The sequence below is a fragment of the Hypomesus nipponensis genome, chromosome 5 (assembly GCF_054491055.1).
Source record: "Hypomesus nipponensis isolate SF chromosome 5, ASM5449105v1, whole genome shotgun sequence".
Lineage (NCBI taxonomy): Eukaryota > Metazoa > Chordata > Actinopteri > Osmeriformes > Osmeridae > Hypomesus > Hypomesus nipponensis.
The window spans coordinates 10,345,649-10,373,489 of record NC_140365.1 but is presented as its reverse complement, the minus strand read 5'-3'; the positions used below and the strand labels follow the sequence as shown (position 1 = coordinate 10,373,489).

Here is a 27,841-nt window from a genome sequence, read left to right as displayed (position 1 = left end):
TACACTCATCCAGAGGTTATATTGAGGTTTTAACGTTTGACAGTAAGTGCATCAGACAGTGAGCTAAATCCAATCAATGCATCTGTCATAAAGTAAATCCCCCAGTTGACCACTAACTCTCCAAGCGTGGTGAGATGGACTGGACTAAGCTGGAGCGCAGGGAGATTAGGGATAAAGACCTTAATGCAGGCTGATGAAAAATGAAAATGAAACCAGTAGGTGCTGCTAGTTTATTATAGTGAAAGGTCGAGCGGCAAAACACAGAGAGAATGAAGAATGTGTGTATGTGCTTATGTGAGCATGTGTGACACTGAGAGAGTAGGTGGTTTTGGAGTGGGGCGGGAGTGAGGGGGTCAGGGAAGATTGACTGGTTTCATTTTCTGAAGAGCATCCTCACACACACACACACACAGACACACACACACACACACACAAACCCCCTTGATGAAGAGTGTATCGGGTTCTCTTGGGTTTATTGACACAGCAGGAGGTGAAAGCTCTCAGTGGTAATTGGAATTGTCCCATGTTGTAACCAAAGCAGAAACCGGAATCCCTCTTATATCACCCAGAAGCGTGGGAGAGAAAGGCTCTCCCTCTGTAGAGGTTTGTACCAGGCCTGGACCTACAGAGAAGGAACACATCCTGCCTGATAACTGGGATCATGTGCGGCACATCGCACGAACCCAGAAAAACACTCCTCCTACGACCCAGTCAAACACAGGTGTCATCACCGTCTAAAATGGTGGTTTTCCGGGTGCCACTCGCATCTAATGACATGCCCAGTCTGGTGTGGGCCGGCCCAAGTCCCTCTGGCCCAGGACTAACCTCAGGTAGAGGAGCACCTGGAGGTGCCGGCCTCTGCCTCCACTGTGCAGAAGCACTCGCCACGCCACCAAAACCCAAGTCAAGCTCTCTTCTCCCTTCTCCGGATCGATAATTCCCTGAGAATCTGCCAGGCAAGGACTGTAAATCTACCGCGATGGTGGGGTGTGTGTGTGTGGTGTGGATGGGGGGGGGGGGAGGGAGAGAGAGAGTGAGAGAGAGAGAGAGACTCCTTATAACATAATGGACGACGGTTCAAAAGTTGAACGCGCTGGCTGTCTGTTCTCCTCTTTACTGCCTCCTCAGTCATCGTGCGCATGTGTGTGTGTGTATGTGAGGGAGAGTCACGTCGATGGCTATTATACTAAATGCAAGGAGTGGAGAGGGGGGGTGGTGGGGGTCTGGGGGGTGGGGGAGGTCGAGGGGAGTGGGGTGGGGGGGGGGGGGGAAGGTACATTAGGGAAATTGCCTCTGCCCAGCGACTCGGTGCAGAAGTAATCACAGCTGGCGGAGGAGAAGGGAGAGAGACGGATGAGGAGAGGCGAGGGGGAGAGGAGGAGGAAGGGATGCTGAGGCCACGTTTTGGCTCCGTATGTGTGCGGCCGAGCAGGATCTCGTCTGCTGCAGAGCCCCCCTTCCCTACAACCCCCCCCCCAACTGTACGTCTGACTACCCCCCCCACCCCCCCACCCCCCATACGCACACACCACAACTCTTATGGGACGGGGGGGTTTTAATGAGGCGGCGGGGGGAGGAGGGGGTTTGGGAGTAACGGACATGAACGAGGGAAGGAGACAGAAGGAGTGGGAGATGGCAGAGTGAGGAAGGTGAGGAGAACGGAAAAGGGGGGGGACAAGATTCAAAAACTGAGCGAGAGGCAGAGAGAGAGACAGAGAGAGAGAGAGAGAGAGAGAGAGAGAGAGAGAGGGGACGGGACGGTTAAAGTGAGCGAGCGAAAGAGCGGAGAAGGAGAATGAGCTGGGACAGCCGACGTTGGTTCCACAAGGACGTCTTCACCCGGAGAGTCGACGGCAACAGGATGGTAGGAGCAGGGGGGAGGACGTCCGTCAACAGGAAGTAGAGGAGTGTGAATCCACGCCAATTCCCACTTGGATGGCTCCCATGGACGATCTGAGTGTGGCTACTGGAGGAGAGAGTTGGCTAGGCTAGGCTGGGCTGGTAGGGGAGATCTCTGGAGCTGGACCCACGCACCTGCAGTATGGGGCTCACCTGCTTCAAGTCCTGGAAGTACGACGGAGCAGCACAGAAAGGTGAGTGCTGGAGCCCGAGGTTGACCAACCAGCCATCTTCCTCATCCGCGGCGGGACCTTCGTCCTCAGCATCATCAGCAATGACTCATCAGCAATTCCCTCGTTGTCATGATCCTCACGATCGTAGTTATGATTCTCATCATCAGTATCATCATCATCCTCTTCTCCAATACCATCGGCATCTTTAGAGAGACTCAACCTTGGACATGTTCGAGCAACCCCAGCATCAGTCAACATCAATTTCACTGTCCACAAAGGGCCTATAAGCGTTTTTGAATCGCTAGAACAAGTTAGTAGCAGTGGCTACTGAAACTTTAGAACCATCTCCAACATCTCCAACATCATTTAAATCATGAGTGATGAACCAGATGCTTTGTGCACTAGTGTTTTCCGTGGTCCTCCAGACAGAAGATCCTGTTCAGAGTTCCCTACACGAGTGTGATGGAAGTTTCCTGTGCATCCAGAACATTGAGGACTGTGCTGGATTGATCCTGTAACTGTATGGGCTAGTGGGGACACAAAGAAGGCAGCACAAAAGAGTTAGATCACATCTCGGGGTTAGTGGGTCATACGAAAATGTCTCTCTCTCTCCCTCTCTCACTCACACACACACACACACACACACACACACACACACATCAGCAGACCTGTCATGTGCATGCAGACAGACACACACATGTATTCATGCACCGCTCGTTCCCTCCCCGACACGCACAGAACAAGCTTTGAGGGGTCTCCAGGGGATTAGGACGTAGTGTAATGGATTAGGATGTGTCATGGTGCCCTTGAATGACATCAGCGCATGATGACTATATTAGAGGGGTGACAGGAGGGTGTGAGGGGTGTAGGGGATGTGTTTGGGGGGGGGGGAAGGGGTCAGGATGGAGACGAGTGTCTGGTTAGGATGTGACGGGTCAACCGGGGTTTGTAGGTGGGATGAGGGGGGATTGGAATAAGCGATGGGGAAGGGGGCAGGGGTGGGATAAAGGGAGAGAGGAAGGGAGGGTGAGGAGATCAAAGGCTGTGCTAACGAATCATGTGATTTACACCGGCAACTTGACGCATGACGGACAGGGGGTGGGGGTGGGGTTGGGGGTGGGGGTGGGGGGCACTCCAAATAATGAACGCAGAAAAAAAAGAGAGCAGAGGAGAGGACAGGAGAGGGAAAAAAGGGAGAACGAGGTCGTCGGAGAACCAGTCGGACAGACACTGTTTCATCCAATTGGGTTGACAGGCTGCAGCAGATGCTGTCGGTAAAGAAGGCTGTTCTCCTGTGCGGGCCCGAGACCACAGTGGAGAACAGCCACAGGATCGGCCTATCGCACTGTCCCTAATGTAAAGACTGGACACTGACAGAGTGTAGCTACGGATAAGCTAATTATCTAGACTGTTTTTACAACTCTGGCAGGTGCTGACAAAAAATGCCTCTACTCAAATTATTAATAACCCTCTCTCTCTCTCTCTCTCTCTCTCTCTTTCTCTCTCTCTCGCTCTTTCTTTCTTTTTCTCTCCCTCTCTCTCTCTCTCTCCCTGTCTCTCTCTCTCTCTCTCTCTCTCTCTCTCTCTCTCTCTCTCTTCCTCTTGTGTGGACTGTGAGGAAGAGAGTGGAGAGCATAGTTTAATTGCTGCAGGAAGTGAGCCATAACATGATTAATAACCCCGGAGGGGGGGAAAAAATGGAGGGAAAAAAGGCTCAGACGTGAGTGTCTTTTTTAATTAAATGATGAAAATCGATGAGGTTGTCTCCCCCTTGGTGGACCCTGAAAGTGCTTGGAGATGAGATGGGGCTTAGATTCCCACTGGGCTGGTGTCCAGCCGATGCCTAACTCACACACGCACACACACACACACACACGAAGGAGGACATGACCGTGACCAACCTCCCTCACATGACAGAGGAGTTATACTACATTAACATCAGTTGCGGAGTTACGTTCCCTGTCTTCCTCATTGTTCCCTGATGTTTCCACGGACTTCCATGACAAGCCCCCATGGAAGGGCCTGGGCTTTAAGATTGACAGGTGTTTGTGTCCGGGTGTGTTTGTGAGGAGGAACGAAAGAGAGAGAGAGCACGTTCAAAGAGAAGATGTGTGTTTGTCCACGTGTGATTGTTTGTGGGTGTGGTTGAGTGTATGTGCATGCCTGTGTGTGTGTCTGTATGCCATGTAAGTGTGTGTGTACGATTGTGTGTCAGTCGTATCGGGCTGTTTTGCCCAGCAGAGGGAGTCTGGACTCTGTTATGGTCATTTCTGAGAACTCACACGTGCGTGCGCACACACACACACAGAACCACAAATACCTCCTGGCTGCTATGACAGGCACAGATATATCTCCAGGCTAATCAAGTCTGTGAACCATACCAATGCATGCAGACCTTGTTTGGTTCTCTATTATAGAGCCTAGAGGCATATGTCTATTTACTCTCATTGCTGAGGATACTTCTTCTCTCAGTCTCTCTCTCTCCTTCTCTCCCTCCCCTCTCTCCATCTTCTTCCCGTACCCTCCATAACCCCCCTTTCCCTCCCTCCCTCCCTCCCTCCCTCCCTCCCTCCCTCCCTCCCTCCCTCCCTCCCTCCCTCCCTCCCTCCCTCCCTCCCTCCCTCCCTCCCTCCCTCCCTCCCTCCCTCCCTCCCTCCCTCCCTCCCTCTCTACCTTTCTCCCGCTCTCTCTCCCCTTCCCCAACTCTCCCTGACCCCTCTCCCCTTTCTCTCCCTCCCTCCCTTCCCCAGGTGGGAACAGGGATGTTCTGGTCAGTCCTGGATCCTACTTCTTCTTGTCCAACAGCTGTGGCCAGGGGGAGGAGTGGCTGAAGACCCTCAACAAGGGGGTCTGGATACCTTTCACAGGTAACACCAGCCACACATCACTCAAATGAAAACTTACACAAAACACGTTGTCACTCACGTGCACACATTCACATTGTCATCCTAAGTTTTCAATACAAACATTCCCACAGACATTACATGGCTAGAAGTATGTGGATGCTTGAACATCACAACTGTATGAGCTTTTTGGACATCCCATTCCAAAACCAATGGCATTCAAATAGAGTTGGTGCCCTTTTTGTGACCATAACAGCTGCCACTCTTCTGGGAAGGCTGCCCATAGGATTATAGATTATCTGTGGTACTTTCTGCCCAGTCATGGAAGCAAATCTGTGTTCCAACTCTTGTAAAAACCTTCCTAGAAAAATGAAATCGGTTATAGAAACAAAGTGGGAACTACCAAATTTTTCGGAAAACAAGCCGTATTTTCCCAAGCCGCACTCTTTTTTGCGTAGGGGGCGTGGTTTCAACTCAGAGGTGGGAATTATGAGTGACAGCCTAACAAAAGGTGTCTTTGACTTCATGCAGCACTGGCGGCGCCGACAACCTGCTGCAGCCGGCTGCCTTGAAGCTGAGAATGCCATTGGCTGCTTCAAGTCAGCCGGGCTCCAAGCGGCTGCAGGCGATGCCGGCGCTGCATGAAGTCAAACGCACCTAAAGAGGCGGAAGACTCGGCAGTCGGCATGGGTCTGCTCTGCCAAGGCAACACGTTGGGGCCAGCGCACAGGTAAGACATGTCCTGGTGGTATGTGTTGATGACAGAAAAATTCCTTAGCGGAGCGGACGCCATACTGACTGCCTTCTTTGTTAGGCTGTCACTCATATTTCCCGCCTCTGAGATGAAGCCACGCCCCCTACGCCAAAAGTCTGAAACTGAAAAACAGATCTGAAAAAATAATAATAATCTGAAACTGAAAAAAACCAACCTGAAACTCAAGAAAAAGATTTGAAACCGTAAAAAATAAAAAAATTGAATCTGAAAACATGAAATGTGAAACTACCGGTATGTAAAAATATAAAAGTGAAAAATGAAAATTAATAATAATAATTTATTCAAAATAATTCCAGAATGTAATCGAAATTGTATTCGACCTGAAGAAAAAATTGGTACACTTATTTTTTTGTTTGAATACATGGTTTTATTTTTTAAGTTTTACAAACAAAACTTAAATTTTCAATGTCAACCTTTTGTTTTTGTAACTATAGATTTTTTTTCTCGAATTAACAAAACATTTGGCCCTCATTTTGCTCCATAGGTGTTGAGTATTAAAATAGCTGCACGGTCTGTAGAGATCTTGGGACAAAGCCACTTTTTAGTTCCAAGACCGGTTTATACACCGCTTCAAAATATAAGCCATACAACAACAAGAAAACTGTAAAATCAGGGGTACAAGCCATGGTTTTATTTCCGAAAAATATGGTAACTCCATATTAATGCCCACAAGTTTGGATTGAGAGGTTCAACAAGTAGGTGTCTGTACACTGAGATGTGTCCACATCCTATTGGTCTTAAGGTGTATGACTGTAGAGTCCCATCGGCAGACACAAACACATGCTGGTACACACACAAGACTCACAACTGTTGTGCTAAGTAACTCGTCCCTGAGATAAGCATCTGACTTGGGAGCATGGTGAATTCCGGGGTGAACGTTTCACAGTGAGATTAACATTCCAAGTAAATTCTCCAAAACGCCTCATTCCAGTTAACGAGTCAGTAACTCCTGTTCCCACTTTAGGGGTTTCTCCCCGCCTTTCTCCACTCGCCCACACACTTTGCACTTTTCTAGAACATGGCAGAAACATGTCATGGAGATATCTTATTGCCGGATTAGAGGGTAAAGCTGTGGAACTGGAGTGTGGGGTTACGAACTCGCGTTGAACCTGGGTCGCCCTGCTCACAACACACCAGGTTTCTGCCACTACACCAAGAGGATGTCCGTGTGGTCATTGGGAGATATTAAGGCTGAATGGATATCAGACAAGGGGAAGTGCTAATTGTGAGCAGGTGAGGTTCCAAACCACCTCGGCTACAGTCTTGGGGTCCTGACAGGTGCCAGGGTGGGAATGTGTGTGGACAAGGGGGAGTCTCAATACATTTTATTTTTGGTCCATCTGTTACACTGTTCAGGTGTGGTAATGATTATCAGGAGTTTCAGGAGTTAGGGCGGTGTAACACACACACACACACACAAATGCACACAAACACATGCCCCACACACACAGACACACATGAAGTGTGGCGAAGTGTGGCAACAACTTGGACATGCTCCAGTGAGCGGTATCGGAGGTGGGGGTAGGTTTGTTGAGAAGAGGTGAAAGGGGCCGAGGGAAAGAGGGGAAAAAAGAGTGGGAGGGGGGGGGGGGTGACTCGAAGGGTGAGAGGGAGAAAGAGTGCAGAACACCACGCTCCGCTGCGTTCACTTCTGGTTAGCCGGCGGTCTAAGGAATAACAAACCAAAGTTTGGAAAAAAAGGAACGTAAGCGCGGAGGAGAGGGAGGACGGAGAGAGAGAGAGAGAGAGAGAGAGAGAGAGAGAGAGAGACACAGCGCAGAACGCTTCTGTGCGCGTGCTGCGGGAGGCTCCGGAGGGAGGCGGCAAACCACGAGCCCCGAGAAGCCAACACTTGACCGGAGGCCGTGTGTGTGTGAGAGAGAGAGAGCGTGTGGGAGATATGTGACACTGGCAGAGGAAAACAATGGCACATTCCTGAGACAAGGCGATGTGAAGAGGCCTGAGCGAGGGAGCTGGAGACGGCATGCAGCGGAGAGACAGACAGCCCTCGGCCCTCGGGACAGACGCCCAAGCGACGACAACAGCAAACCATTATCACAGGGCAACAAGGGAACGTAAAAACCTCCTCCTCCTCCTCCTCAGAGAGAGCGAGAAAGAGAGCGAGGGAGAGAGAGAGAGGGAGAGAAGGAGAGAGAGGGAGAGACAGAGGGATCAACACTTTCCCTGTGGATGTCAGCTGCCCTCGTCACCTCAAACACGAGTCCCACCCTTCCACAGGAGAACCACAGGAGCAGTAGGGAGCCCGGAGCCAAGCAAACCCAGGCAGAGTCCACCCTCCCCCCCAACCCCCCCCTCTCTCCCCCCCCCCCAGCTGGACGTTTCACTTGTTTGCTCCACCCCCGGGCGTCAGTTCAGCTGGCAGGCACAGGCACACACAGACGTCCCTGGCAAGCCTTTTTTGAAACAGTCGAAGGAGCCAAGCAGACGGCACCCACTCAAAACCCCATATCAGAAATCGGCTGCATCACACCGGACAAGCCTTCTCGGGCTGGTCCCCTTGCTCGTCTTGGAGAAGACAAACTGGAGTAACTTTATTGGCAGAGCTCACATTCCCATGATGGACTTTGCCGATATGATTGTTCCGTAGTATGCCTGACTGTGAGAGAGGATGTGTGATAGCTTGAGCATTCCACTATGCTGCCTCTTGTAGGATGAACCCTCCCATAGGAATGTTCCTTCATCAGATTAGGTCACATTGACAGGCCAGAGAAAGAGGGAAGGGAGGAGGGGAGAGAGAGAGAGATAGAGAGAGAAAGAGAGAGGGTGATAAAGAGAGAGAGACAGCCTCCCCTCATTTCCAGGCACCGGAGCAAGAAGAGAACTCATCTGTTCACCTGGCGAGAGGACGAGAGAAGAGGAGGAGGGAGATCACAGTCTCAAACCGCCAGAGAGTTTCCTAAACAGAGGTAGACAGGGGTGGGGGTGGGGGGGTGGGGGGAGCGACCTACAGTGAGAACACACACACACACATAATCCTGTGACTGGGCTCGGGGGGGAAAAAAAGACAGCCCAGAGCGTTGAGCTGTCACACACACCGTTTGAACTCGGCGACGACCTCAGCACCACCGGACTGGTCCGTGGGGTGAGAGACCACGCAAGAACAACAGAGAGCGAGAACAAAAGGAGTCAACAAAAGAAGCACGGAAGAAGTAGAACTGAACTGAAACGGGGACCTTGAACCTTGACGGAGAGGAGTACTAGCAGGAGAGGACAGGAGAGGATAGGACAGTAGAGGGGAGGATGCCTGAGATTAAGTCGAGCGTCGGTCGGACGGGCAGCTACCTGTCCCACTCTGCCTACAGGAAGATCAAGAGGGTGCTGAGCTTCAGACGCAGTGAGTATCCCCTCAGAGAAGACCACACACGCCGCACACCTGCAACCCATGTCGGATTTAGATGTCGGCCATTTTGAGAGTCCCCCGTCCATTCATCCATCTCTCTCCAAACGTCTCAAGTGTCCGGAAGGGCAAAAGGCCACTAGCTGGATTGTGGGAGATGCTTGAGTGTACGACTCCAAGACAGGGCTCATTCTTCTATCCCTTCTCCATCCTGGCCTTTCTCACCTCCCACCTCACTGACTCCTCTACCCCTACCCCTCCTCTCCCCACTCCCCCTCTACTCTCCCCACTCCCCCTCTCCTCTCCAGGGGTGTTCGGCCAGCGTCTGGAGGAGACAGTGCTGTACGAGCGGCGCTACGGCGTTCACATGGCGCCCTTGGTGGTGGAGCAGTGTGTCGACTTCATCCGGGAGCGGGGGCTGCTGGAGGTGGGCTTGTTTCGGCAGCCGGGCCAGGCCACGCTGGTCAGGGAGCTGCAGGAAGCCTTTGACGCGGGCGAGAAGCCCTCCTTCGACAGGTAGGTCACCCGCCCTACTGGCTCCAAGTCCGTGGTTTACCAAACTCAGAAGCACTGAAGACCGAGGTAGAATGGGTGTTTGTCAATGACTGGCTTCCCTGAAGAAGAGCGTGTGGACTATGAAGCGTTTTAAGTGGAGAATCTCTTATGTCACGTGTTAAGTCTCAGACTCCAGGGGTCAAGGAGGGGTCAGGGAAGGGTGTGTGTGTGTGTAATTGTGTTTTTTTCCATCCCAGCAGTACAGACGTCCATACCGTAGCGTCCCTCCTGAAGCTCTACCTTAGAGAGCTACCCGAGCCTCTGGTGCCTTTCTCCCGCTACCAGGACTTCCTCCTGTGTGGCAAGAAGCTATCCTCCGAGAGGACACAGGTACGGAATATACATATCCCATCCGGCATGATGGAAGGATGGCGTTAAAAGTGATTTAATGAAGTGATTAACTGCTGTAAGATCCAAGATGAACCATCTTACTTATCTTCAACTTATCTTCTGATCCCTTCCTCCCTCCCTGACCCTTTTCTTCCTCCACGTTCCCTCCCTTCTTCTCGCTGCCATCCAGGGGTTGGTCGAGCTCAGGTGTCTTCTTCATGAACTTCCAGTGGCCAACTTCAACCTGCTCCACTACATCTGCCAGTAAGTCTCCAACCTTTCACCTGAACTTCCACCTCACACTGAAAAACATTCCTCTTGTCATTGCTGGTGTAGAATACATAGTATAATCAGCGGGAACAGCCCCCTATCGTGTTATATGCAATATAGCCATGGAAGCTGGTTCCCCACTGTCCCAGGGTGATCTAGAAGGTTTTCCTGGTTCTCCTCAGGTTCTTGAACGAGGTCCAGACCTTCTCCTGCAGCAACAAGATGAGCACCCAGAACCTGGCCACTGTATTTGGACCGAACATCCTCCGGCCTAAAGCTGAGGACCCAGAGAGTATAATAGGAGGTGTGTGTGTGTGTGGTCTGTGAAAACCAAGCGCCTGTTTCTGAGAAGTCATCTCTAGGTTCGAATGTTGCGTTGCTCAGGACTTTGTTGATGTCTCCTTTAGGTATTGAACGTTAAAACAGGAGGGTGAGTAGAGAGGAGTTGGAAACCTTGCTGTGTGTGTGCGTTTGTGCTATTAAGTCAGTCAGACGGTGAAAAGAAGACAGAGCCAAACACCTGGTCAGAGAGACCGATTTAGAGAAGTTTCCAGACAGAACAGGCCAGATATAACAGAGGATACTGCAAGGACGGACACAGATATAGACAGATATAGAGTCTGCCACTGTATTACTCTGTTTTATGTCAACAGACTTTTGTTACTAGGTGTGTGCCTTCAGCTGTTATCGCACAGGTGTGTGTGTCTTTAAACTGTGTGCGTGCGTGTTCTATGGAATGGGTTACGGTTGCTCTAACCGTGTGTGTCTTCTACCATGTGTGTGTGTCTTCGATCAGGCGCGGCTGTAGTGCAGCAGCTGATGTTGGAGTTGATCAGGGAACACCAGTGTCTTTTCTCCAGGGAGGGGAGTGCGTCCGGGACCCCGCCTGGCCCCTCGCGCCCAGACTCTTACCCCTGCCGGAGGAGGGGTACAGGGGAATCCTGGCCCCCCCAGCCCTGTCCTGCCACCCACCAGCAGCGAGCCCCACGGTCCTCCCCCTGCTCACGCCAGCTCTCCCTCCCTCTCATTGCCGAGAGAAGGGGCTCTGGTCTGAGCCCCATGTTCCCCTTCCCCCTCCCCTCCAACGCAGACCCGCCACATTGTGAAGCTCTCTCCCCTGTCAGCCCAGCTGGAGCTCTGTGCCACAGATACCCCCCCTCCCACCCAGACTACCACCCCCAGCCCCAGCCCGGCCACCCAGCCTCCAGCCTCCACACCTCAGCCTCCACGGTCACTCTCCAGGCCGACCTGGAGCCGGCACCAGGCCCCAGCAGGAGCACCAGGCTCGGGTCCGGGGGCCGGCCAGGCCTGGAGCGCCCTCACTGGGGGGCGGAGAGAGCCAGCGAGGGGGGCCTGGCTGGCAACACGAGCGGCAGCAGCGAGACTCAGGAGGACAGCACTCTTTCGGTCTACGACAACCTGGACATTCGGTCGGTCGAGCTTAAGGGCGAGGTGGGGGAGAGGGGGGAAGCCCACGCCGGTGGCCTCGCCGTCACCAAGCAAGAGGTGGAGGCCGAACCGGAAGCGGACTCCACCAGTTCCTGGTCGTCCTGTGAAGGCCTGCCATTGGACGGCGGCGCTGCTGTGGGCGCCGAAGGCGGAGCCAGTCCGGAACAGCGCCCGGCAAGGTTCACCTCCTTCAGATCCAACAGGGAGGACGAAGATGACGAGGACCCCCACCCCAATTCCCCCGCCTCCTCCTCCGTCCCCACCGACCCCCTGCTGAGCACAGGGAGCTCAGAGGTGTTCCTGCCCTCGGGGCCCCTGGAACCCCTGGCTCCTGCCCCTCACGTCCAGGCTATCCACTGCCTGCTGGCTGGCCTGAGACAGCAGATGGCCCGGCAAAGGGCCGAGTACGAGACGAAGATCCAGAGGTGGGTGGAGGTCGGCTAACTTAACTTTGCAATGCCTTCCTCTGCTGATTTCTCCATTGCTGTTCTTCGGGCAAAGAGAAGGTTAAGGCATGCGATTACAAACCTTGAGCAAAATTAGACTTCCTCGACACGCACTTTCAGTGTACCAGCGCGTGCAAGTAGCTTCAAAAGTACTCTTTCAATTCAATGTGTTTTACTGGCATGAGTGTTTAGGCTAAACAATGACACCGAAGCAGTCCACCATGAAGGGACAACACCTTCTCTTTCAACATCTCTCACTCTCTCTCTTGACCCCCCTCCTCTCGTTCTCCCCTTCCCTCATCTTCTCTCCCCCTCTCCTCGCCTCAGGTTGGAGCAGCGCAACGAGGCCCTCCAGGGGGAGATGGCGGTACTGCGGGCCAACCTGACACAGCAGCGACGCTGGCACAGCGTGGCCGAGATCAAGATTCGCAACGTGGAGCGCGCCCGCTCCGACGCCGACCGGCGCAACGCCACGCTGCAGCGGGAGATGGAGCAGTTCTTCGAGACCTTCGGAGACCTGAGCGCCGAGGCCAGGAAGGCAGAACACATCGTCCAGAGCTTCTGAAGGCCGGCGCTAAGGAGGACAGAGAAATGGACGGAGATATATACGTCTTTAATCCGTGCGGCATCGTGAAGCCGCCTTTTGACGTGGTTACAAAACCGACATGGAGGGTTTAAAACGCTGACTCAGGGGTCATCAGTCAGACCCACTCTCAACACCTTAACGGTTAGTGAGAACATCATCACTGATGCACCAGCTTGCAAGGAAGAGAAACAAGACAATTATTCGAGGAGAGGACCTAAACGAAAAAATACTTTAACCAAGAGTTGGCTAATGGTGGTAAATCTTGACGGCCTTGCTCGACAGAACTGGAATCTTGAAACAGAGAAGCCAGGCTTTGTTTTGTCTCGACCATAGCTCTCAGCTCACTTCAGACCAGACGACACGCAAACAGAGCGGACCAGGAAGGGGATTCAGACCAGAGCAATCGACTATTGCCAGATAGAGCACCACAGGAAGGACAGTGTGGGCCTGGCAGTGTGGACTCAATGAACCAGCCGCATGTGGGTGACAAACAAAGGTTGAAATGGTTAATACTCCTGTCAGAAATAGACCATGATTCACTACCCCTGAGTGTTGAGGTCATTTTCTATTAGTGTGTTTAGTGACAAACAAGGGGTCTTTTATCATCAAGTCTTTTCCTGACGATGGAAATATAGATATGGATAATTCTGGAACGGTTGAAAGACCCGCTCACCTTCTTATTGAAGAGCAAGGTGACTGGCTGTGCGTTGTAGAGAAACACTGAGTCTGATGTACCAGTGAGTGTTGTCCAATGTTTGTATGCTGCATTAGTATCGTTCAGTGTGCTCACTACACACAAGCAACATTATTCCAGTTTTCCTTGAGATGCAGGTCTCTCTTTTGTCCTCTCTCTCTCTCTCTCTCTCTCTCTCTCTCTCCCTCTATCTCTCTCAAACACACAGTCAATCATTTGTATAAAATAAAACTACCAAAGACTTAACCACACTCGCATTTAAGCAATTTATATTTGTATTCTGCCTGCATTTCTCGATGAGATTTTTGCCGTCCTGATGACATTACTTGGGTTTGTGAACCAGTAAAGAAACGGTAATGCCACTTTTAAACAATCCCTTTTATGTTGCCCTTGAGAGGGAAGTCCACACATTTTTAAGGACTCGGATCTTTGTATCTTGTTCAATGAAATGAACAAATATTTTTCCGGATCTTTTGGTTCATTTGAGTCACTATGGCACTCTTGCCCTGCTCTAAACGACAAATGTTCAATGATGAACATCATCCGATAACACAAATCGGCCTTGATATCAGTACCTCCAAAATTAAACCTAATGGCCCCACTTCCTGTTGCACAGGTTTGCAGGGCGACAATTCATTCCATCAACAGTACTGTTCAAAAGACTACAGGTCCGTGGTCTTATCTTCCCTAGAGTCCTTAGAATAATTTTTCTTTTACTCGCTTGTCAGACCAGAGCTGTTTTCTTGTTTTGAATGGGAAAGATTGAGATCTCCATATCCTTCACGGATCCTTTGAGCGATTTGTTTACCCGCATAGTGAGTGCAGTGCAAGCCAAGCACTGGGGGTGGAAAGCAAACAAATCACTCACATGGAGGTGAATCGTGATTCGTAATCCAGACAAAAGAATGGTTCATAAGAATGAATTGTTCATGAACACCCATCGCCTTCAGAGTTAGCCTAGGGGCTTTAGTCAGATGCTGTGGGATTTGTTATGAAATCGCCACTACGGGGAACCCATACACACCTTGTTCAGACGACAGATTTTCAACCTCAAGAGCGGAGGTATAAAGATAAGACCTGAACAGATCTTCAGAACAACAATTATTGTTGGGAGTTTTTCTTTCTTTAAACACTGAAAGATTGTTATTTTATCGTACTTATAGATTGACAGACACATCAACATCAAAATCTAATACAAAGAACTGATTTTCATTACCTGCATGCAGACAGCATTGTACTTAACAGGCAACTCAACAACTCAACACATTTTCATGACACATTACAAGCATTAAGGAAATCGAAACAAAAATCTTAAATAATTTGATATAAAAGACAAAGAATTTCTCTACATTTAGAATATATATATATATATATATATATATATATATATATATATATATATATATATATATATATATATATATATATTTGGAATGCGTATGTTTGGTATAGAAAATAGGTTGAACAAAAATAGATTTCTAGAAAAAAGTTTGTCTATCAAACGTTAAATGACTTCATAGAAAACACGGTTCAGACCTTCCCAGCACTGAGAGAAGCAGAGCACAGCTCGTGTACCGCAGGGAACCGATGTCTTTCTTTTAAATTACACAAATCACAGCTCGACTGCACTGCCTGTCACAGACTGTTCGTCCCCCTCGAAGTCTTTGGCTCAAACACGAGGAGGGAACACAGATCCTGGCACATCAACCAGAGACGTACGAGCGAAGCGTTGTCTAAGGGAACGCTGTCGGCTGTTCCAGTACCTGTGGGACTAGGCTGCGCCTTCATCGACACTCGTTTGGCGTGCGCTCTCGTGTGTTCCGGTGTCGCCGAGGCGATACCATCTATCGTTCACAGACACAAAGGGGGCCCTCGTTGTTCGGTTCCTCTGTGTATTGCACACCTGTTCACTGTTCTACGTTAGAAGTGAAATAAGAAGACGGTTACAGGTCTCTGTGGCTCAGCACCTGCTGGTAAACAGAAGGGGTCTTGACATTGTACACGCGCGCGCGCGCACACACACACACACAGACAAGCACAGTCACACACAAAATGACACGGACGATTGCACTGTTTTTGTCGTCGTCGGACGATCCAGTAGTTACTCCACAGTTACAGATTTGGCCAGGTTCCTAGGACAGTCCACCTAGGGTAAGGAGCGAGAGTAAAACAATCAACAACTTTCCCAACTTCAACTTCTCTGTCTCTGTCTCTGTCTCTGTCTCTGTCTCTGTCTCTTTCTGTCTGTCTGTCTGTCTGTCTGTCTGTCTGTCCGTCTACCACACAGATGAGGAATGAGGAAACACAAACACACACTGCCATGCAAACACATACATTGTGTGTATGTGTTTACATGCATCAAAGAAGCCCCCCATACCCATACCCCCCCCCCCCCCCCCCCCCCAGTCTCCTTACGTCGTAGCCGCGCAGCACAGCCAGGTGGAAGGAGAGCAGCTGCAGGGGTATGACGCTGAGGACGCCCTGGAGACAGTCCACCGTCTGGGGCAGCTGGATGGTCTGGTACGCCTTCCTGCTCACCTCCGGGTCGCCACGGCTACACAGGATGATGGGACGCCCCTGGGAGAAGAGGAATTGGGGTGGGGGGGGGGGGGGAAAGGGTGTGACTGCAAGGAGATGACAAAGTCATGTGGGAGGGAGGTATTTGTCTTTTTTCAACAAAGGGTGTGAGAGAACGTGTAGAGTGTGAGAAAACAAGGGATGAGAGAGACATGGACGAGTTAAAGAGAGAGGACAACACAGAGAGGGAGAGATGAAGACAGAGAGAGAGAGAGAGAGAGAGAGAGAGAGAGAGAGAGAGAGAGAGAGAGGAGGAGAGAGGGAGACAGAGTGAGAGAGGGAGACAGACAGTGGGAGACAGAGTGAGACAAAGCGAGAGAGAGAGAGAGAGAGAGAGAGAGAGAGAGAGAGAGAGAGAGAGAGAGAGAGAGAGTGAGAGAGGGACAGTCATAAAGAGGGAGAGAGACAGACAGAGGGAGAGAGAGAGAGAGAGAGAGAGAGAGAGAGAGAGAGAGAGAGAGAGAGAGAGAGAGAGAGAGAGAAAGAGAGAGAGAGAGAGGGGGACGGTGAGGCGTCACCTGTCTGGCGGTGACCTGCTGCAGGGCGTTGTGACACTTGGTGTAGCAGGCGTCCCTCATGATGATCATGATGACGGGCATGTGTTTGTCTATGAGGGCCAGAGGGCCGTGTTTCAGCTCCCCCGCCAGGATCCCCTCCGAGTGCATGTAGGTGATCTCCTTGATCTTCTGCAGAAGGAAGGCAGCACCAATCACGTGTCAGACACACAGCACCAATCACGTATCAGACATACAGCACCAATCACGTGTCAGACACACAGCACCAATCACGCATCAGACACACAGCACCAATCACGCATCAGACACACAGGACCAATCACGTATCAGATCCACAGGACCAATCACGTCCAGATCCACAGGACCAATCACGTATCAGACACACAACACCAATCACGTATCAGATCCACAGGACCAATCCCATGTGTGTGGGTGTGTATATGTGTGTTTGTGCATGTATGTATATATACAGCATATATACATGTACAGTTGTGGCCATAAGTTTTATGCCAAGGCCCAGCAAGCTTTGCAAACACAAAATGTATGTCGCTCCCAATACCTTTGGCCACGGCTGTATGTATGTGTGCGTGCATGCACGTGTAGATATCGCTCCCAGCTCACCAGCGCCCCCTCCAGACAGGTGGCGTAGTTGTAGCCTCGGCCCATGACCAGCAGAGACCTCTGCTGGTACAGCTCGTCTGCTATGGACCTGATCTGCTCGTCCACACTCAGAACCTCCTGGATCAGGTCTGCGGAGGAAACCAGGAAACGGGGGGGTGAGGACTGGAGCATCTTCACACCCAGGAGAGGAGGGGCGGGGCGGGAGGTCAGAGAGGAGGGGAGGAGGGAGAGGGGAGGGAGGGGGAGTCAGAGAGGAGGGGCGGGAGGTCAGAGAGGAGGGGAGGAGGGAGAGGGGAGGGAGGGGGAGTCAGAGAGGAGGGGAGGAGGGAGAGGGGAGGGAGGTCAGAGAGGAGGGGAGGAGGGAGAGGGGAGGGAGGGGGAGTCAGAGAGGAGGGGCGGGAGGTCAGAGAGGAGGGGAGGAGGGAGAGGGGAGGGAGGGGGAGTCAGAGAGGAGGGGCGGGAGGTCAGAGAGGAGGGGAGGAGGGAGAGGGGAGGGAGGGGGAGTCAGAGAGGAGGGGCGGGAGGTCAGAGAGGAGGGGAGGAGGGAGAGGGGAGGGAGGGGGAGGTCAGAGAGGAGGGGCGGGAGGTCAGAGAGGAGGGGAGGAGGGAGAGGGGAGGGAGGGGGAGTCAGAGAGGAGGGGCGGGAGGTCAGAGAGGAGGGGAGGAGGGAGAGGGGAGGGAGGGGGAGTCAGAGAGGAGGGGCGGGAGGTCAGAGAGGAGGGGAGGAGGGAGAGGGGAGGGAGGGGGAGTCAGAGAGGAGGGGCGGGAGGTCAGAGAGGAGGGGAGGAGGGAGAGGGGAGGGAGGGGGAGTCAGAGAGGAGGGGCGGGAGGTCAGAGAGGAGGGGCGGGAGGTCAGAGAGGAGGGGCGGGAGGTCAGAGAGGAGGGGAGGAGGGAGAGGGGAGGGAGGGGGAGTCAGAGAGGAGGGGAGGAGGGAGAAGGGAGGGAGGGGGAGTCAGAGAGGAGGGGAGGAGGGAGAGGGGAGGGGCGGGAGGTCAGAGAGGAGGGGAGGAGGGAGAGGGGAGGGAGGGGGAGTCAGAAAGGAGGGGAGGAGGGAGAGGGGAGGGAGGTCAGAGAGGAGGGGGGGAGGGAGAGGGGAGGGAGGGGGAGTCAGAGAGGAGGGGAGGAGGGAGAGGGGAGGGGCGGGAGGTCAGAGAGGAGGGGAGGAGGGAGAGGGGAGGGAGGGGGAGTCAGAGAGGAGGGGAGGAGGGAGAGGGGAGGGAGGTCAGAGAGGAGGGGAGGAGGGAGAGGGGAGGGAGGGGGAGTCAGAGAGGAGGGGAGGAGGGAGAGGGGAGGGAGGGGGAGTCAGAGAGGAGGGGCGGGGGGAGAGGGGAGGGAGGGGGAGTCAGAGAGGAGGGGAGGAGGGAGAGGGGAGGGAGGGGGAGTCAGAGAGGAGGGGAGGAGGGAGAGGGGAGGGAGGGGGAGTCAGAGAGGAGGGGAGGAGGGAGAGGGGAGGGAGGGGGAGTCAGAGAGGAGGGGAGGAGGGAGAGGGGAGGGAGGGGGAGTCAGAGAGGAGGGGAGGAGGGAGAGGGGAGGGAGGGGGAGTCAGAGAGTAGGGGAGGGGGGAGAGGGGAGGGAGGGGGAGTCAGAGAGGAGGGGAGGAGGGAGAGGGGAGGGAGGTCAGAGAGGAGGGGAGGAGAGAGAGGGGAGGGAGGTCAGAGAGGAGGGGAGGAGAGAGAGGGGAGGGGAGGAGAGAGAGGGGAGGAGAGAGAGGGGAGGGAGGTCAGAGAGGAGGGGAGGAGAGAGAGGGGAGGGGAGGAGAGAGAGGGGAGGGCTGCAAAAGAGGGGGATGGGAGGGGAAAGGTGGGGGAGGAGAAAGGAGCTAGAGGAGTAAGAGAGCCAAGATAAAGAGGGGAGGGAACGGATGGAGGGGAGGAGGAGCGAGGAGAGGAAAGGAGGGGAGCGGTGAAGAGGGCAGGGGAACGGATAAGAGAGGAGGGGGACGGGACAGGGGCGGAGGAGGTGTGACTGACCCGGCAGCGTCCTGAGACCGTCGACGATCTCCAGCCTCCGGCTCTGCAGGGACAGCCTGTCCTCACTCATCATCAGACCAAACATGATGAGAGACACAAACTGACTGGTGTATGCCTGGACACGCACACACACACACACACACACAAAAGCACAGTATGACAATGGACACAGCCACAGCCACGACCGCACACGAAGCGCGTTTTGACGGCCGTGCGGCCTACCTTGGTGCTGGCCACGCCGATCTCCGGCCCGGCGTTGATGTGGACGCCACAGTCCGTCTCCCTGGAGATGGAGCTGCCCACCGTGTTGGTCACGCCCACGGTCAGGGCGCTGCGCTCCCGGCAGTACCGCAACGCCATCAGAGTGTCGGCCGTCTCGCCTGGGGCCGTAAAGGGACGTTTCACTCAGAACGCACCCGCCCACACACACGACCAGGAACTACTCTGGTGGTGGGGGCAGGGATTGCCTGGGCGGGGCCTGTCAACCCTCCCTCTTACCCGATTGGCTAATGAAGAAGCAGACGTCGTCTCTGAAGACAGGCGTGTTGCGGTCCAGGAAGTCGCTGGCCAGCTCCACCATGACAGGAAGTTCCGTCAGCTCCTCCAGGATCTGCCTGGTCTGGGAACGCGAAGCGACAACATTTCAGTTCGGCCGCTTGAGCTCCTCCCACAAAAGACATGTTAAATTCCACATTTACAATTTGCTTCCAATGTCAAGTATCAGTTTAGGGCTATGAAATCCAAGTCTATATGATTCGTAACAGTTATAAGAGCAGGAGTGTGAAGGGTTAGCAGACGATGAGGTAGAAACTCTTAAAGCGTATCTATAACACAAAATAATTAGACACATTGAATTCTATACATCTTTTTAGGATGGTCATCCAATCAACCAAGCCTAAAAGTCATACATTCTGCCCAGATTCGTCCTTATAAGGACAGGGGAGGGGTTAGCCAGAAGATGGGAGGGGGTTTAGCTAAAAGGGGAGTGGTCCTTTCTTCTCCAGGCAACGTACCGCCAGTCCAGCGTGGAAACTGGTGCCGCAGCCAATCACAATGAGGCGCCTGCAGCGGCGGATCTCCTTAAGGTGGTCCTTCAGCCCCCCGAGGACCACTGGGTTGAAAGCGAGCACACACACACACACATTATGATTTCACCCAAACACCATGCACACAAACAAAAGCTGAGATGTAACCACTCAAAGACACACACCCACCCACCCACCTACCTCAGACCCCTATCAATGGGTGGTTGTGACTGTTACCTGTGTTGGTGTCAAAACAGATTCGTCCTCTCATCGTGTTGAAAACAGACTCTGGTTGCTCAAAGATCTCCTTCTGCATGAAGGCCTTGAAGTTCCCTGAGCAACACACACACACACACACACACACACATACACAACACACAAACACACACATCAACACAGAGCAATCCCCAAGAGATCATCATTGGCAGGGGTCATTCATTTCCCGCCGAGAAACCTCGACCCCCAACGGCATCGGCCGTTGAAAGCATCACGCTCAGCTGACAGGCAAGAGGGTCCTTCCCCCTGACCCCTGACCTTTCATGATCTCCTGCAGCTCCATCTGCAGCGTCTGGATGGCCCTGGGGGGGTAGTCCCCGGCCACGCCCCTCCCACGGTGCAGCGACAGCTTCCCCTCGGCCACCGCCGCGATGTCATCGTCCTCCAGGTACACCACCTTCTTGGTGTGCTCAACGATGGCACTGGACGGGGGGGACGGGGGACGGGGGGGTGAGGGGTGAGGGGTGAGGAGGAGGGAGGGCGGGAGAGGAAGTGGGAGAAAGCGAGAAGGAGGGATGAGGAGGGAGGGGGGAAAAAAAGGAGGGGGGGGGGTAGTGGTGGGGTAGAGGGAGAAGGACAAAGAGTGAGGGAGACACAAAGAGAAGGAGAGAATATTGTTTCTCAATGTGATGCTTGTTTTGTTTTTACAATAGAAAATGTGTGTATTCACGCCTTCGAGATTTAGGATTTACGATACTTGGTTGCCAGGTCAACTCTACTACGTCCACCCGCCATGTAGGTGCCTGAAAGCCCCCAGAAGTGGAACTGACGGTTTCTAACTCCCACATAGAGTCGGGGGATGAAGGCTATTCTGCCGCCCTTACCTGGCGTCCGAGGCAAAGTAGAACTCCACTGCCTTCCTGTCGTTGACAGAATGCAGGGCGGTACAACTGTCCACCCTATTCCGGAAGTTTCTCTGCTGAACGCCCAGATGACCTGAACACAGTACATAAACATCACGTGAATGCTTACCAGCCCTCACAGAGACAATGCTACGATCATGAACTGGTTTGTGGAAGCGACAGTATAAACAGCAGGGTTAGGTGACAGTGATATAGAACCCCTTATCAACACAGTGTTGACATTCCAGAGAGGCCGAGCTGTTTGTCTATGGGAAAAGGAATATCTCTATTCCTACATTGAGGTGTGTGTGTGTGTGTGTTTATTACTGAGTGACCCTGACCCCACCTTGTACAAGTATCAAGTGAGCAAACTCCACAAAGCAGTTTGTCAACAACTGCCAGGACGGGTTTTCACACGAGTTTACTAGTTACTTAGATAAGCGTTTCTGCTTGACAGTTTGTATCTTATCCAGTCATTTCGTAAGTGAATGAGCTCATTCGTTTCCCGGCTACTCACCAGTGTTATACTGTATAGGGATTTCTTCCATTGACAGCTCATACATGCTCCTCACACCAATCAGTAGAGGACTGCCTCTCCTACAAGGGGGTGAGGACGAGGGGATGAAGACAGGAGAGATGAGGGGATGAGGACAGGAGGGATGAGGGGGTGAGGACAGGAGGGATGAGGGGGTGAGGACAGGAGGGATGAGGGGGTGAGGACAGGAGGGATGAGGGGGTGAGGACAGGAGGGATGAAGACAGGAGAGATGAGGGGGTGAGGACAGGAGGGATGAGGGGGTGAGGACAGGAGGGATGAGGGGGTGAGGACAGGAGGGATGAGGGGGTGAGGACAGGAGGGATGAAGACAGGAGAGATGAGGGGGTGAGGACAGGAGGGATGAGGGGGTGAGGAAAGGAGGGATGAGGGGGTGAGGACAGGAGGGATGAGGGGGTGAGGACAGGAGGGATGAGGGCAGGAGGGATGAGGGGGTGAGGACAGGAGGACAGGAGGGATGAGGACAGGAGGGATGAGGGGGTGAGGACAGGAGGACAGGAGGGATGAGGACAGGAGGGATGAGGGGGTGAGGACAGGAGGGATGAGGGGGTGAGGACAGGAGGACAGGAGGGATGAGGACAGGAGGGATGAGGGGATGAGGACAGGAGGGATGAGGACAGGAGGGATGAGGGGATGAGGACAGGAGGGATGAGGGGGAAGAGGAGGGATCAGGGGATGGAGAGACGGTGAGATAAAATAGAGAGACTGGGAGACAACAATGGAAACTAAGAACTGTTGAGAAAGGCTGCGAGTCCACACACATGCACACACACACACACACACACACACAGTACAACACTTCCCGGGATGAGGCATTGAAACTTCTCAGAAACACAATGGTGCCTTTTCACCTAAATAACCTGTCTGGAGCGAGGCCACCTTCTCAAGAACCCCTGTTTTCTTCATGACGGGGCGCAAAAACAGGATATATGTGTACGTGTGCGTGCTTGCGGTGAGAACTGTTTTCTCTGGCCCTGCTCAGCCTCTGCAAAGGACCCCCACACACAACCACCAAAGCGAAGAAGGACACCATTGTTCTGTCCGGGGGGAGGGGGGGGGGGGGGAAGAACAGGATGACCCAGGAAGACACACGCACAAGCAGGCCCCACAGCCAGCCACTTCATTGTCCAGCACACACTTTCCTGGAAAGCAACTCACATCATGGATACTGCTTAAGTGTCTTAAGTGTGTGTGTGTGTGTGTGTGTGTATGTGTAAGTGTGTGTGTGTGTGTGGATAGCATGTGTCAATGATTATACCCCCCCCCCCCCCGCCACACACACACACACCCCAACCTACTCCGGCTGTCCTCGGATGATCTAGAACAATCGTTACCGTGCCTCGCTTACCCTCACTGGCTAGATGTTACTAGCTAGCGCGACTAGGATGAAAAGTATACGTCCGGACTTCCATTCTACTGTGGGGGAGTTTAAATTCAAGCATTAAAAAAAAGATTAGACTCCGGACTGAATATTCATAAAGACTAACCCTTGTGTCTAAGACACGGACCCATCTAAGCGCTGCACAGATTCTAGAAGTCCTTCTCAGACCTGGGCTATGGTGGTGAATGTGTTATTCACTGTTATTCTGTTAAGAGGATGACCTGCTTCCTTAAAACTTAGATCAGGTTTCCTTCCACACTACGACAAGCCTGACCTCTGACAGTTTTATGGGTCATCGTGAGGGGAGGCCATAATTGAGGCTTGAGCTACGGAAACGTGTGTACGTGTGTGCGCGCGCGCGCGTGCAAACAAGAAAGAGACGTCGTACAAACCTGGTGGCTATGGCCTCGCCTGGGAAATGGCTGCTTTTGAAAACAAGAGCAAAAGACCCTTCCTAGGAGAGAAACAAGACAGGGGAGGCGTGAAAAAAAGGAACCGTCGAGGAACGTTCTAGTAGGGTCAACCGTCAAACGCCACACACATCGGCCGCCCAAAAAATAAGAAATAGAACAATCCATTTACACACACACACACACACACACACAAAAAAAGAAAGAAAAGCAGGTCTGGTTTGAATCAACTGTCTAGGCTTTCCTCCTCTGAGGTTTTCTGGGGTGGGGACGAGGGGAGGGGTGGGTTATGGGAAATGATGTCATCACTTAGGACCTGCGCCAGACCCTCCCCACACAACAACCCAAAAAAACACAACCTTTATTGCCCAACACTGCCCTGATGTCTAAGTAACGGGGCCAGAGGGTTAGCTAGCTGCAACGCTAAGAGCACCGCTTTTTATTGTGTAACCGGGGTAACATATCCCGGTCAAAAACGTGATGATGTCAGAGTCGAGGGGAGAGGCGTTATCCGCAGTGGAGAACAAACTGGACCATAAACAAGCCCCCGCGTCATGTCATGCGTCAAAGCCTGGGTGGGGGCTGTCAACTGTGGTCAAAGGAGAAGGGAGGGAATTGGTTTCAGACCCATGACACACACACCAACCTTCCCCCTCTCCGATCCTCACCCTTTGCACAAACAACCACACCAGACTTCCAAACCCTGAATCACCCCCTGCCCACCCAAACCCACACACACACACACACAGGCTCACCAGTTGCTGGATGACTCGCTCCACCAGGGTGGAGAAGGAGACATAGTCGTTCTCCCGGTTGTCGTAGACGTACTTGATGAGCTTGGGGATCACCTCGGTGTCTGTCTCCGACTCAAACTCGTAGCCCTTGGAGTTCTGACCGGAGGAAACATCACTGCTTAGTCACAGACTGGCATATGAAGTGGCAAACAAAAGCCAAATAAAGTGATTTTCTTCCGAAAAATGTACAACAGTCACCCTTAAGATAAAACCTAACGTTTAACTATACTGATCAGTCACCGCCCAATGACTTGAGTCACTTTAATTAAACGTCCACAACGCTCGGAGGTGCAGCGGCGACAGGAGATGGATGCGTTTGTTCGGCGGCCTTGGAATCCCTTCTCTCATACAAGGCCCTGCCTTCAGAAGTTAGCGATCAGAAACGCCGCGTAACGACCTTTGTCGCGACCTTGACGCTCGCCAGGCGTAAATCACGAGACAAGAGGACCCCTCAGCCCACTGCGTCGACCTCCGCAGCTACACCTGGGGGTGAGCGCGTTGGACGGGTCCTCCGCTGCACCTTCCCAGACCGCCTCTGACCGTCTCACTCACCAGGTACTTCCTCAGCTCCTTGTAGTTTGTGATGATGCCGTTGTGGATCACGATGAACTCTGGGGGAGAGCAGACAGAAGGGTGAAGAGGGTATCTTTGACGTTTGAGGTCAGAGGAACAACAGACGGAGAACTCTTGGGACGAGTACGTCCCTGAGGTCCAAGCGGGGAGCTGACCGTCCCTGGCGGGTCTCCACGTGGTTCTTCTCCATCAGCGCATACGGGGACTCACGCCCTGTCATTACCTGTCACCGTTGACCTACGACCCTCTCTCTTTCATGTTGCCATTTTAGCCTTCACTGTGCCCCCCCACCCCCCCCCCCCCCCCCCCTCCAGGAGAGTGGGGCCCATTATGGGGGAGATTGGATGGGGGAGGGGGGGGTCGAAAACAGATGTTTTAAAGTGTCTCTCGGAAAAACACTTCACTGGCAAACGCGGACACAAAAAGGTTTGAGCTTGCGGTCTGTATTAGCGAAGGCATCAGAACGTTTTACTCTTATTACAAATGGGGCTGATTCCGATGCTATAGGTAATAAAACACGCGTGAATGCAGCGTGGAGCACGCACGGTCCATTAGGAACCACAAGTGCAACATGTCTCTGTGTGTGTCCTCACCGTTGTTCTTGTCGGAGCGTTGTGGGTGGCTGTTAAGAGCGCTGGGTTCCCCATGGGTAGCCCAGCGAGTGTGGGCAATCCCAAAATGGGTATCCAACTCGGTGTCCAGGTCAACAGAATCGCTCTCTGTTCACACACACACGTACATAGACACACACACACACGCCAATAGAAGTGAGCGTCAACAGTGTGAATTTCCTTGAGATGAGCTGTTGTGGGCTAAGCCGGAGACTAGAATAACATGCAAGTTGGTACTGTCAAGTAATACTCTTTATGTAGTCACACTTACTGTGTAGTTCTTCATCCAGAGCCTTCACCTTCCCTTTCTTCTTGAACAGGCAGATGCTGCCATTGTCGTTTTTTCTGGGGCCATCAACTCCAATGCCTGGCAGAGACAATGCCAAGTGAAATATGAGACTTGACAAAACAAGTCTGGTTACCTATTTACTAAACTGTCATGACTCTGTCAAGCACACACACATTGTTCAGTTGACATATCTTTAGAGTTCTAGCGAAGATGGGTTTAATATTCTAGGAAACTTCCTTTGATTTAACTTAAAAGCCAGACACAACACGAAGCAGTTCAACGCGAGGTTATTTAGAAGAGGATTTACCTGCGGAGTCATATCCTCTGTACTCCAGTCTCTGTAGTCCTTTGACCAAAGTCTCAAAAATTTCCTTTCTGGTCCGTGGGACTCTGTAGTTCAAGTAGGCAAAAATTCCTAAAACACACATAAACACGTTTTATTGAATTGAAAGTATATCAGAGATGACTACACCGAAAGTGAGACATAATCGTACGTTACACTTTCATTGCAGCCTAGCCTACTGAGGGTCCCAGCATAGAAGATGAACACTACAATTTCCCAACGTTTGTGTGACATTGCAGCTGGTTTGATAGTTTGACAGCTCAGCTGTGTGAGAGCGCAGTCACATCCAGATGTAGGGAGGTGGTGTACAGCGGAATGCGGTTGGTGATATAGCTGGCCCAGCTGCATTTGACAAGCTTGCTGTAAGTGTGACCGTAAACGCAATCTACAGAACAGTTTTACGGTAAAGACATCCTTGTGCCTGCAGTGCACCAGTTATGGTCGACAGTAGGCTACTAGTACAAGATCAAGTAAGTCTCTCAAGCCAGCAAGGCATGCTTGCTCGTCTGGCTAACGTACAGATGCAATGCTATGCTAATAATGCCTTGGTTAGCGAGTCAAGTCATTCAGCAATAACACGGAGATACAGACGCACTGTTACTTACCACACATATCTAGTTTTCTTGTATTCAAAATGGAGAAAGTTCTTCGCAGCTAAGAACCAAATGGAAAATGAGCCGTCATCAGCCTCCGGTCTGGAGAAAATAAACGAGGCGCTATCATTTCCTCCTCCCACTGCGTGTCCCCATGCCAACTAGCTTTACTGTAGGACCTCCCACTCGCATCACCTCGCTCAGACCCAAACACAACAGGGCTTGACTTGGGCCGGGGAGTTGCGTAATCTACCGGCACATTTTCCACAGCTTTATCTCTGGGACCTTTTGTCAGTTTAAATGTTTTGTAGAGCTTCTCACTTAATGAAAACGAGGTAGACTTAGACTTGACACCATTCTGTCGGTTGACTACTGGATCCAAACAGACAACAACGGAATCGTAAGATGAATTCTTTGAATTATGTGTGCCTGGCTAATTTGTATGGCTTGGACCTACAGTAACCAATTCAAATGATCTAATGTCTGGACATTGTTGTTATTCACTTGCAATTACTCAGTTACCATTCCCACTTACTTTGGATCCTACAGACTTGTACAGGCTTTCTGAAGGGCAGGGGCCCATAGTATCCAGGTGTTTGCTGATATCAACCATTCAGTGTGTCTTTACATTGGTTTTAGAAAGTAAAGAAACATGATGTAGGTTGTTGGTCAACTAGTCCCGTTATTACTAAGATTATAATTCCTGGAGAGCAACCATTAGTTGACATGTTACATTTGTTAAAAAAAACATACAACCAACATTTCTTCCAGTTGATAGACAACATACAAATTACTAATCCAAGCGACAGAAAAATAGGCTAGAGTAACCAAAAGGATATGGGAAAGTTATTCAAAGAACACATTTTACCTTATTACAAGACATTTGTGTGAAATTTCTCAAAATTAAATTCCATAGAAACTTATATCCAGTTTTCCAGGTTAGGATTTCCAGCAAAAAGTCTATCTAAAGTGGATATTTGATTTTCCAAATTATTTTAGGCATCATATGTATTTGTTGGTTAAGTGTCTCCCCCAAAATGTATCAGATTTACACAAACAAATAACAAGTATTTTAAAAAGCACACTTT

The 27,841-nt window shown here is 52.0% G+C and overlaps 2 protein-coding genes across 3 annotated transcripts; one reads left to right on the top strand and one right to left on the bottom strand.

Moving 5' to 3' along the window:
- The first annotated feature begins 8,673 nt into the window (after positions 1–8,673).
- Positions 8,674–13,622, top strand: LOC146288413 (rho GTPase-activating protein 24). The gene is made up of 7 exons (XM_084697960.1): positions 8,674–9,045; positions 9,357–9,564; positions 9,801–9,933; positions 10,124–10,197; positions 10,386–10,507; positions 11,000–12,077; positions 12,426–13,622. Exons 1-7 carry the CDS (start codon positions 8,952–8,954, stop codon positions 12,661–12,663), a joined length of 1,947 nt encoding a protein of 648 aa, XP_084554086.1. The 5' UTR covers positions 8,674–8,951; the 3' UTR covers positions 12,664–13,622.
- Positions 13,623–14,479: 857 nt separating this feature from the next.
- On the bottom strand, positions 14,480–26,924 carry LOC146288412 (glutamine--fructose-6-phosphate aminotransferase [isomerizing] 2-like). 2 transcript variants are annotated; one of them, XM_084697955.1, is made up of 19 exons: positions 26,766–26,924; positions 26,125–26,232; positions 25,800–25,895; positions 25,511–25,636; positions 24,897–24,955; positions 24,306–24,440; positions 23,533–23,594; positions 21,723–21,802; positions 21,188–21,299; positions 20,622–20,785; positions 20,325–20,420; positions 20,076–20,173; positions 19,561–19,681; positions 19,285–19,442; positions 19,063–19,177; positions 17,092–17,219; positions 16,474–16,641; positions 15,794–15,955; positions 14,480–15,524 (listed from the first exon to the last, which is right to left on the bottom strand). In XM_084697955.1, the coding sequence occupies exons 1-19, from the start codon at positions 26,770–26,772 to the stop codon at positions 15,480–15,482; spliced, it is 2,040 nt and encodes a 679-aa protein (XP_084554081.1). In that variant the 5' UTR covers positions 26,773–26,924; the 3' UTR covers positions 14,480–15,479. The 2 variants fall into 2 exon arrangements, with proteins under 2 accessions (XP_084554081.1, XP_084554080.1); XM_084697954.1 differs by lacking the exon at positions 26,766–26,924 and having other exon boundaries at positions 26,125–26,245.
- Positions 26,925–27,841: the final 917 nt, after the last annotated feature.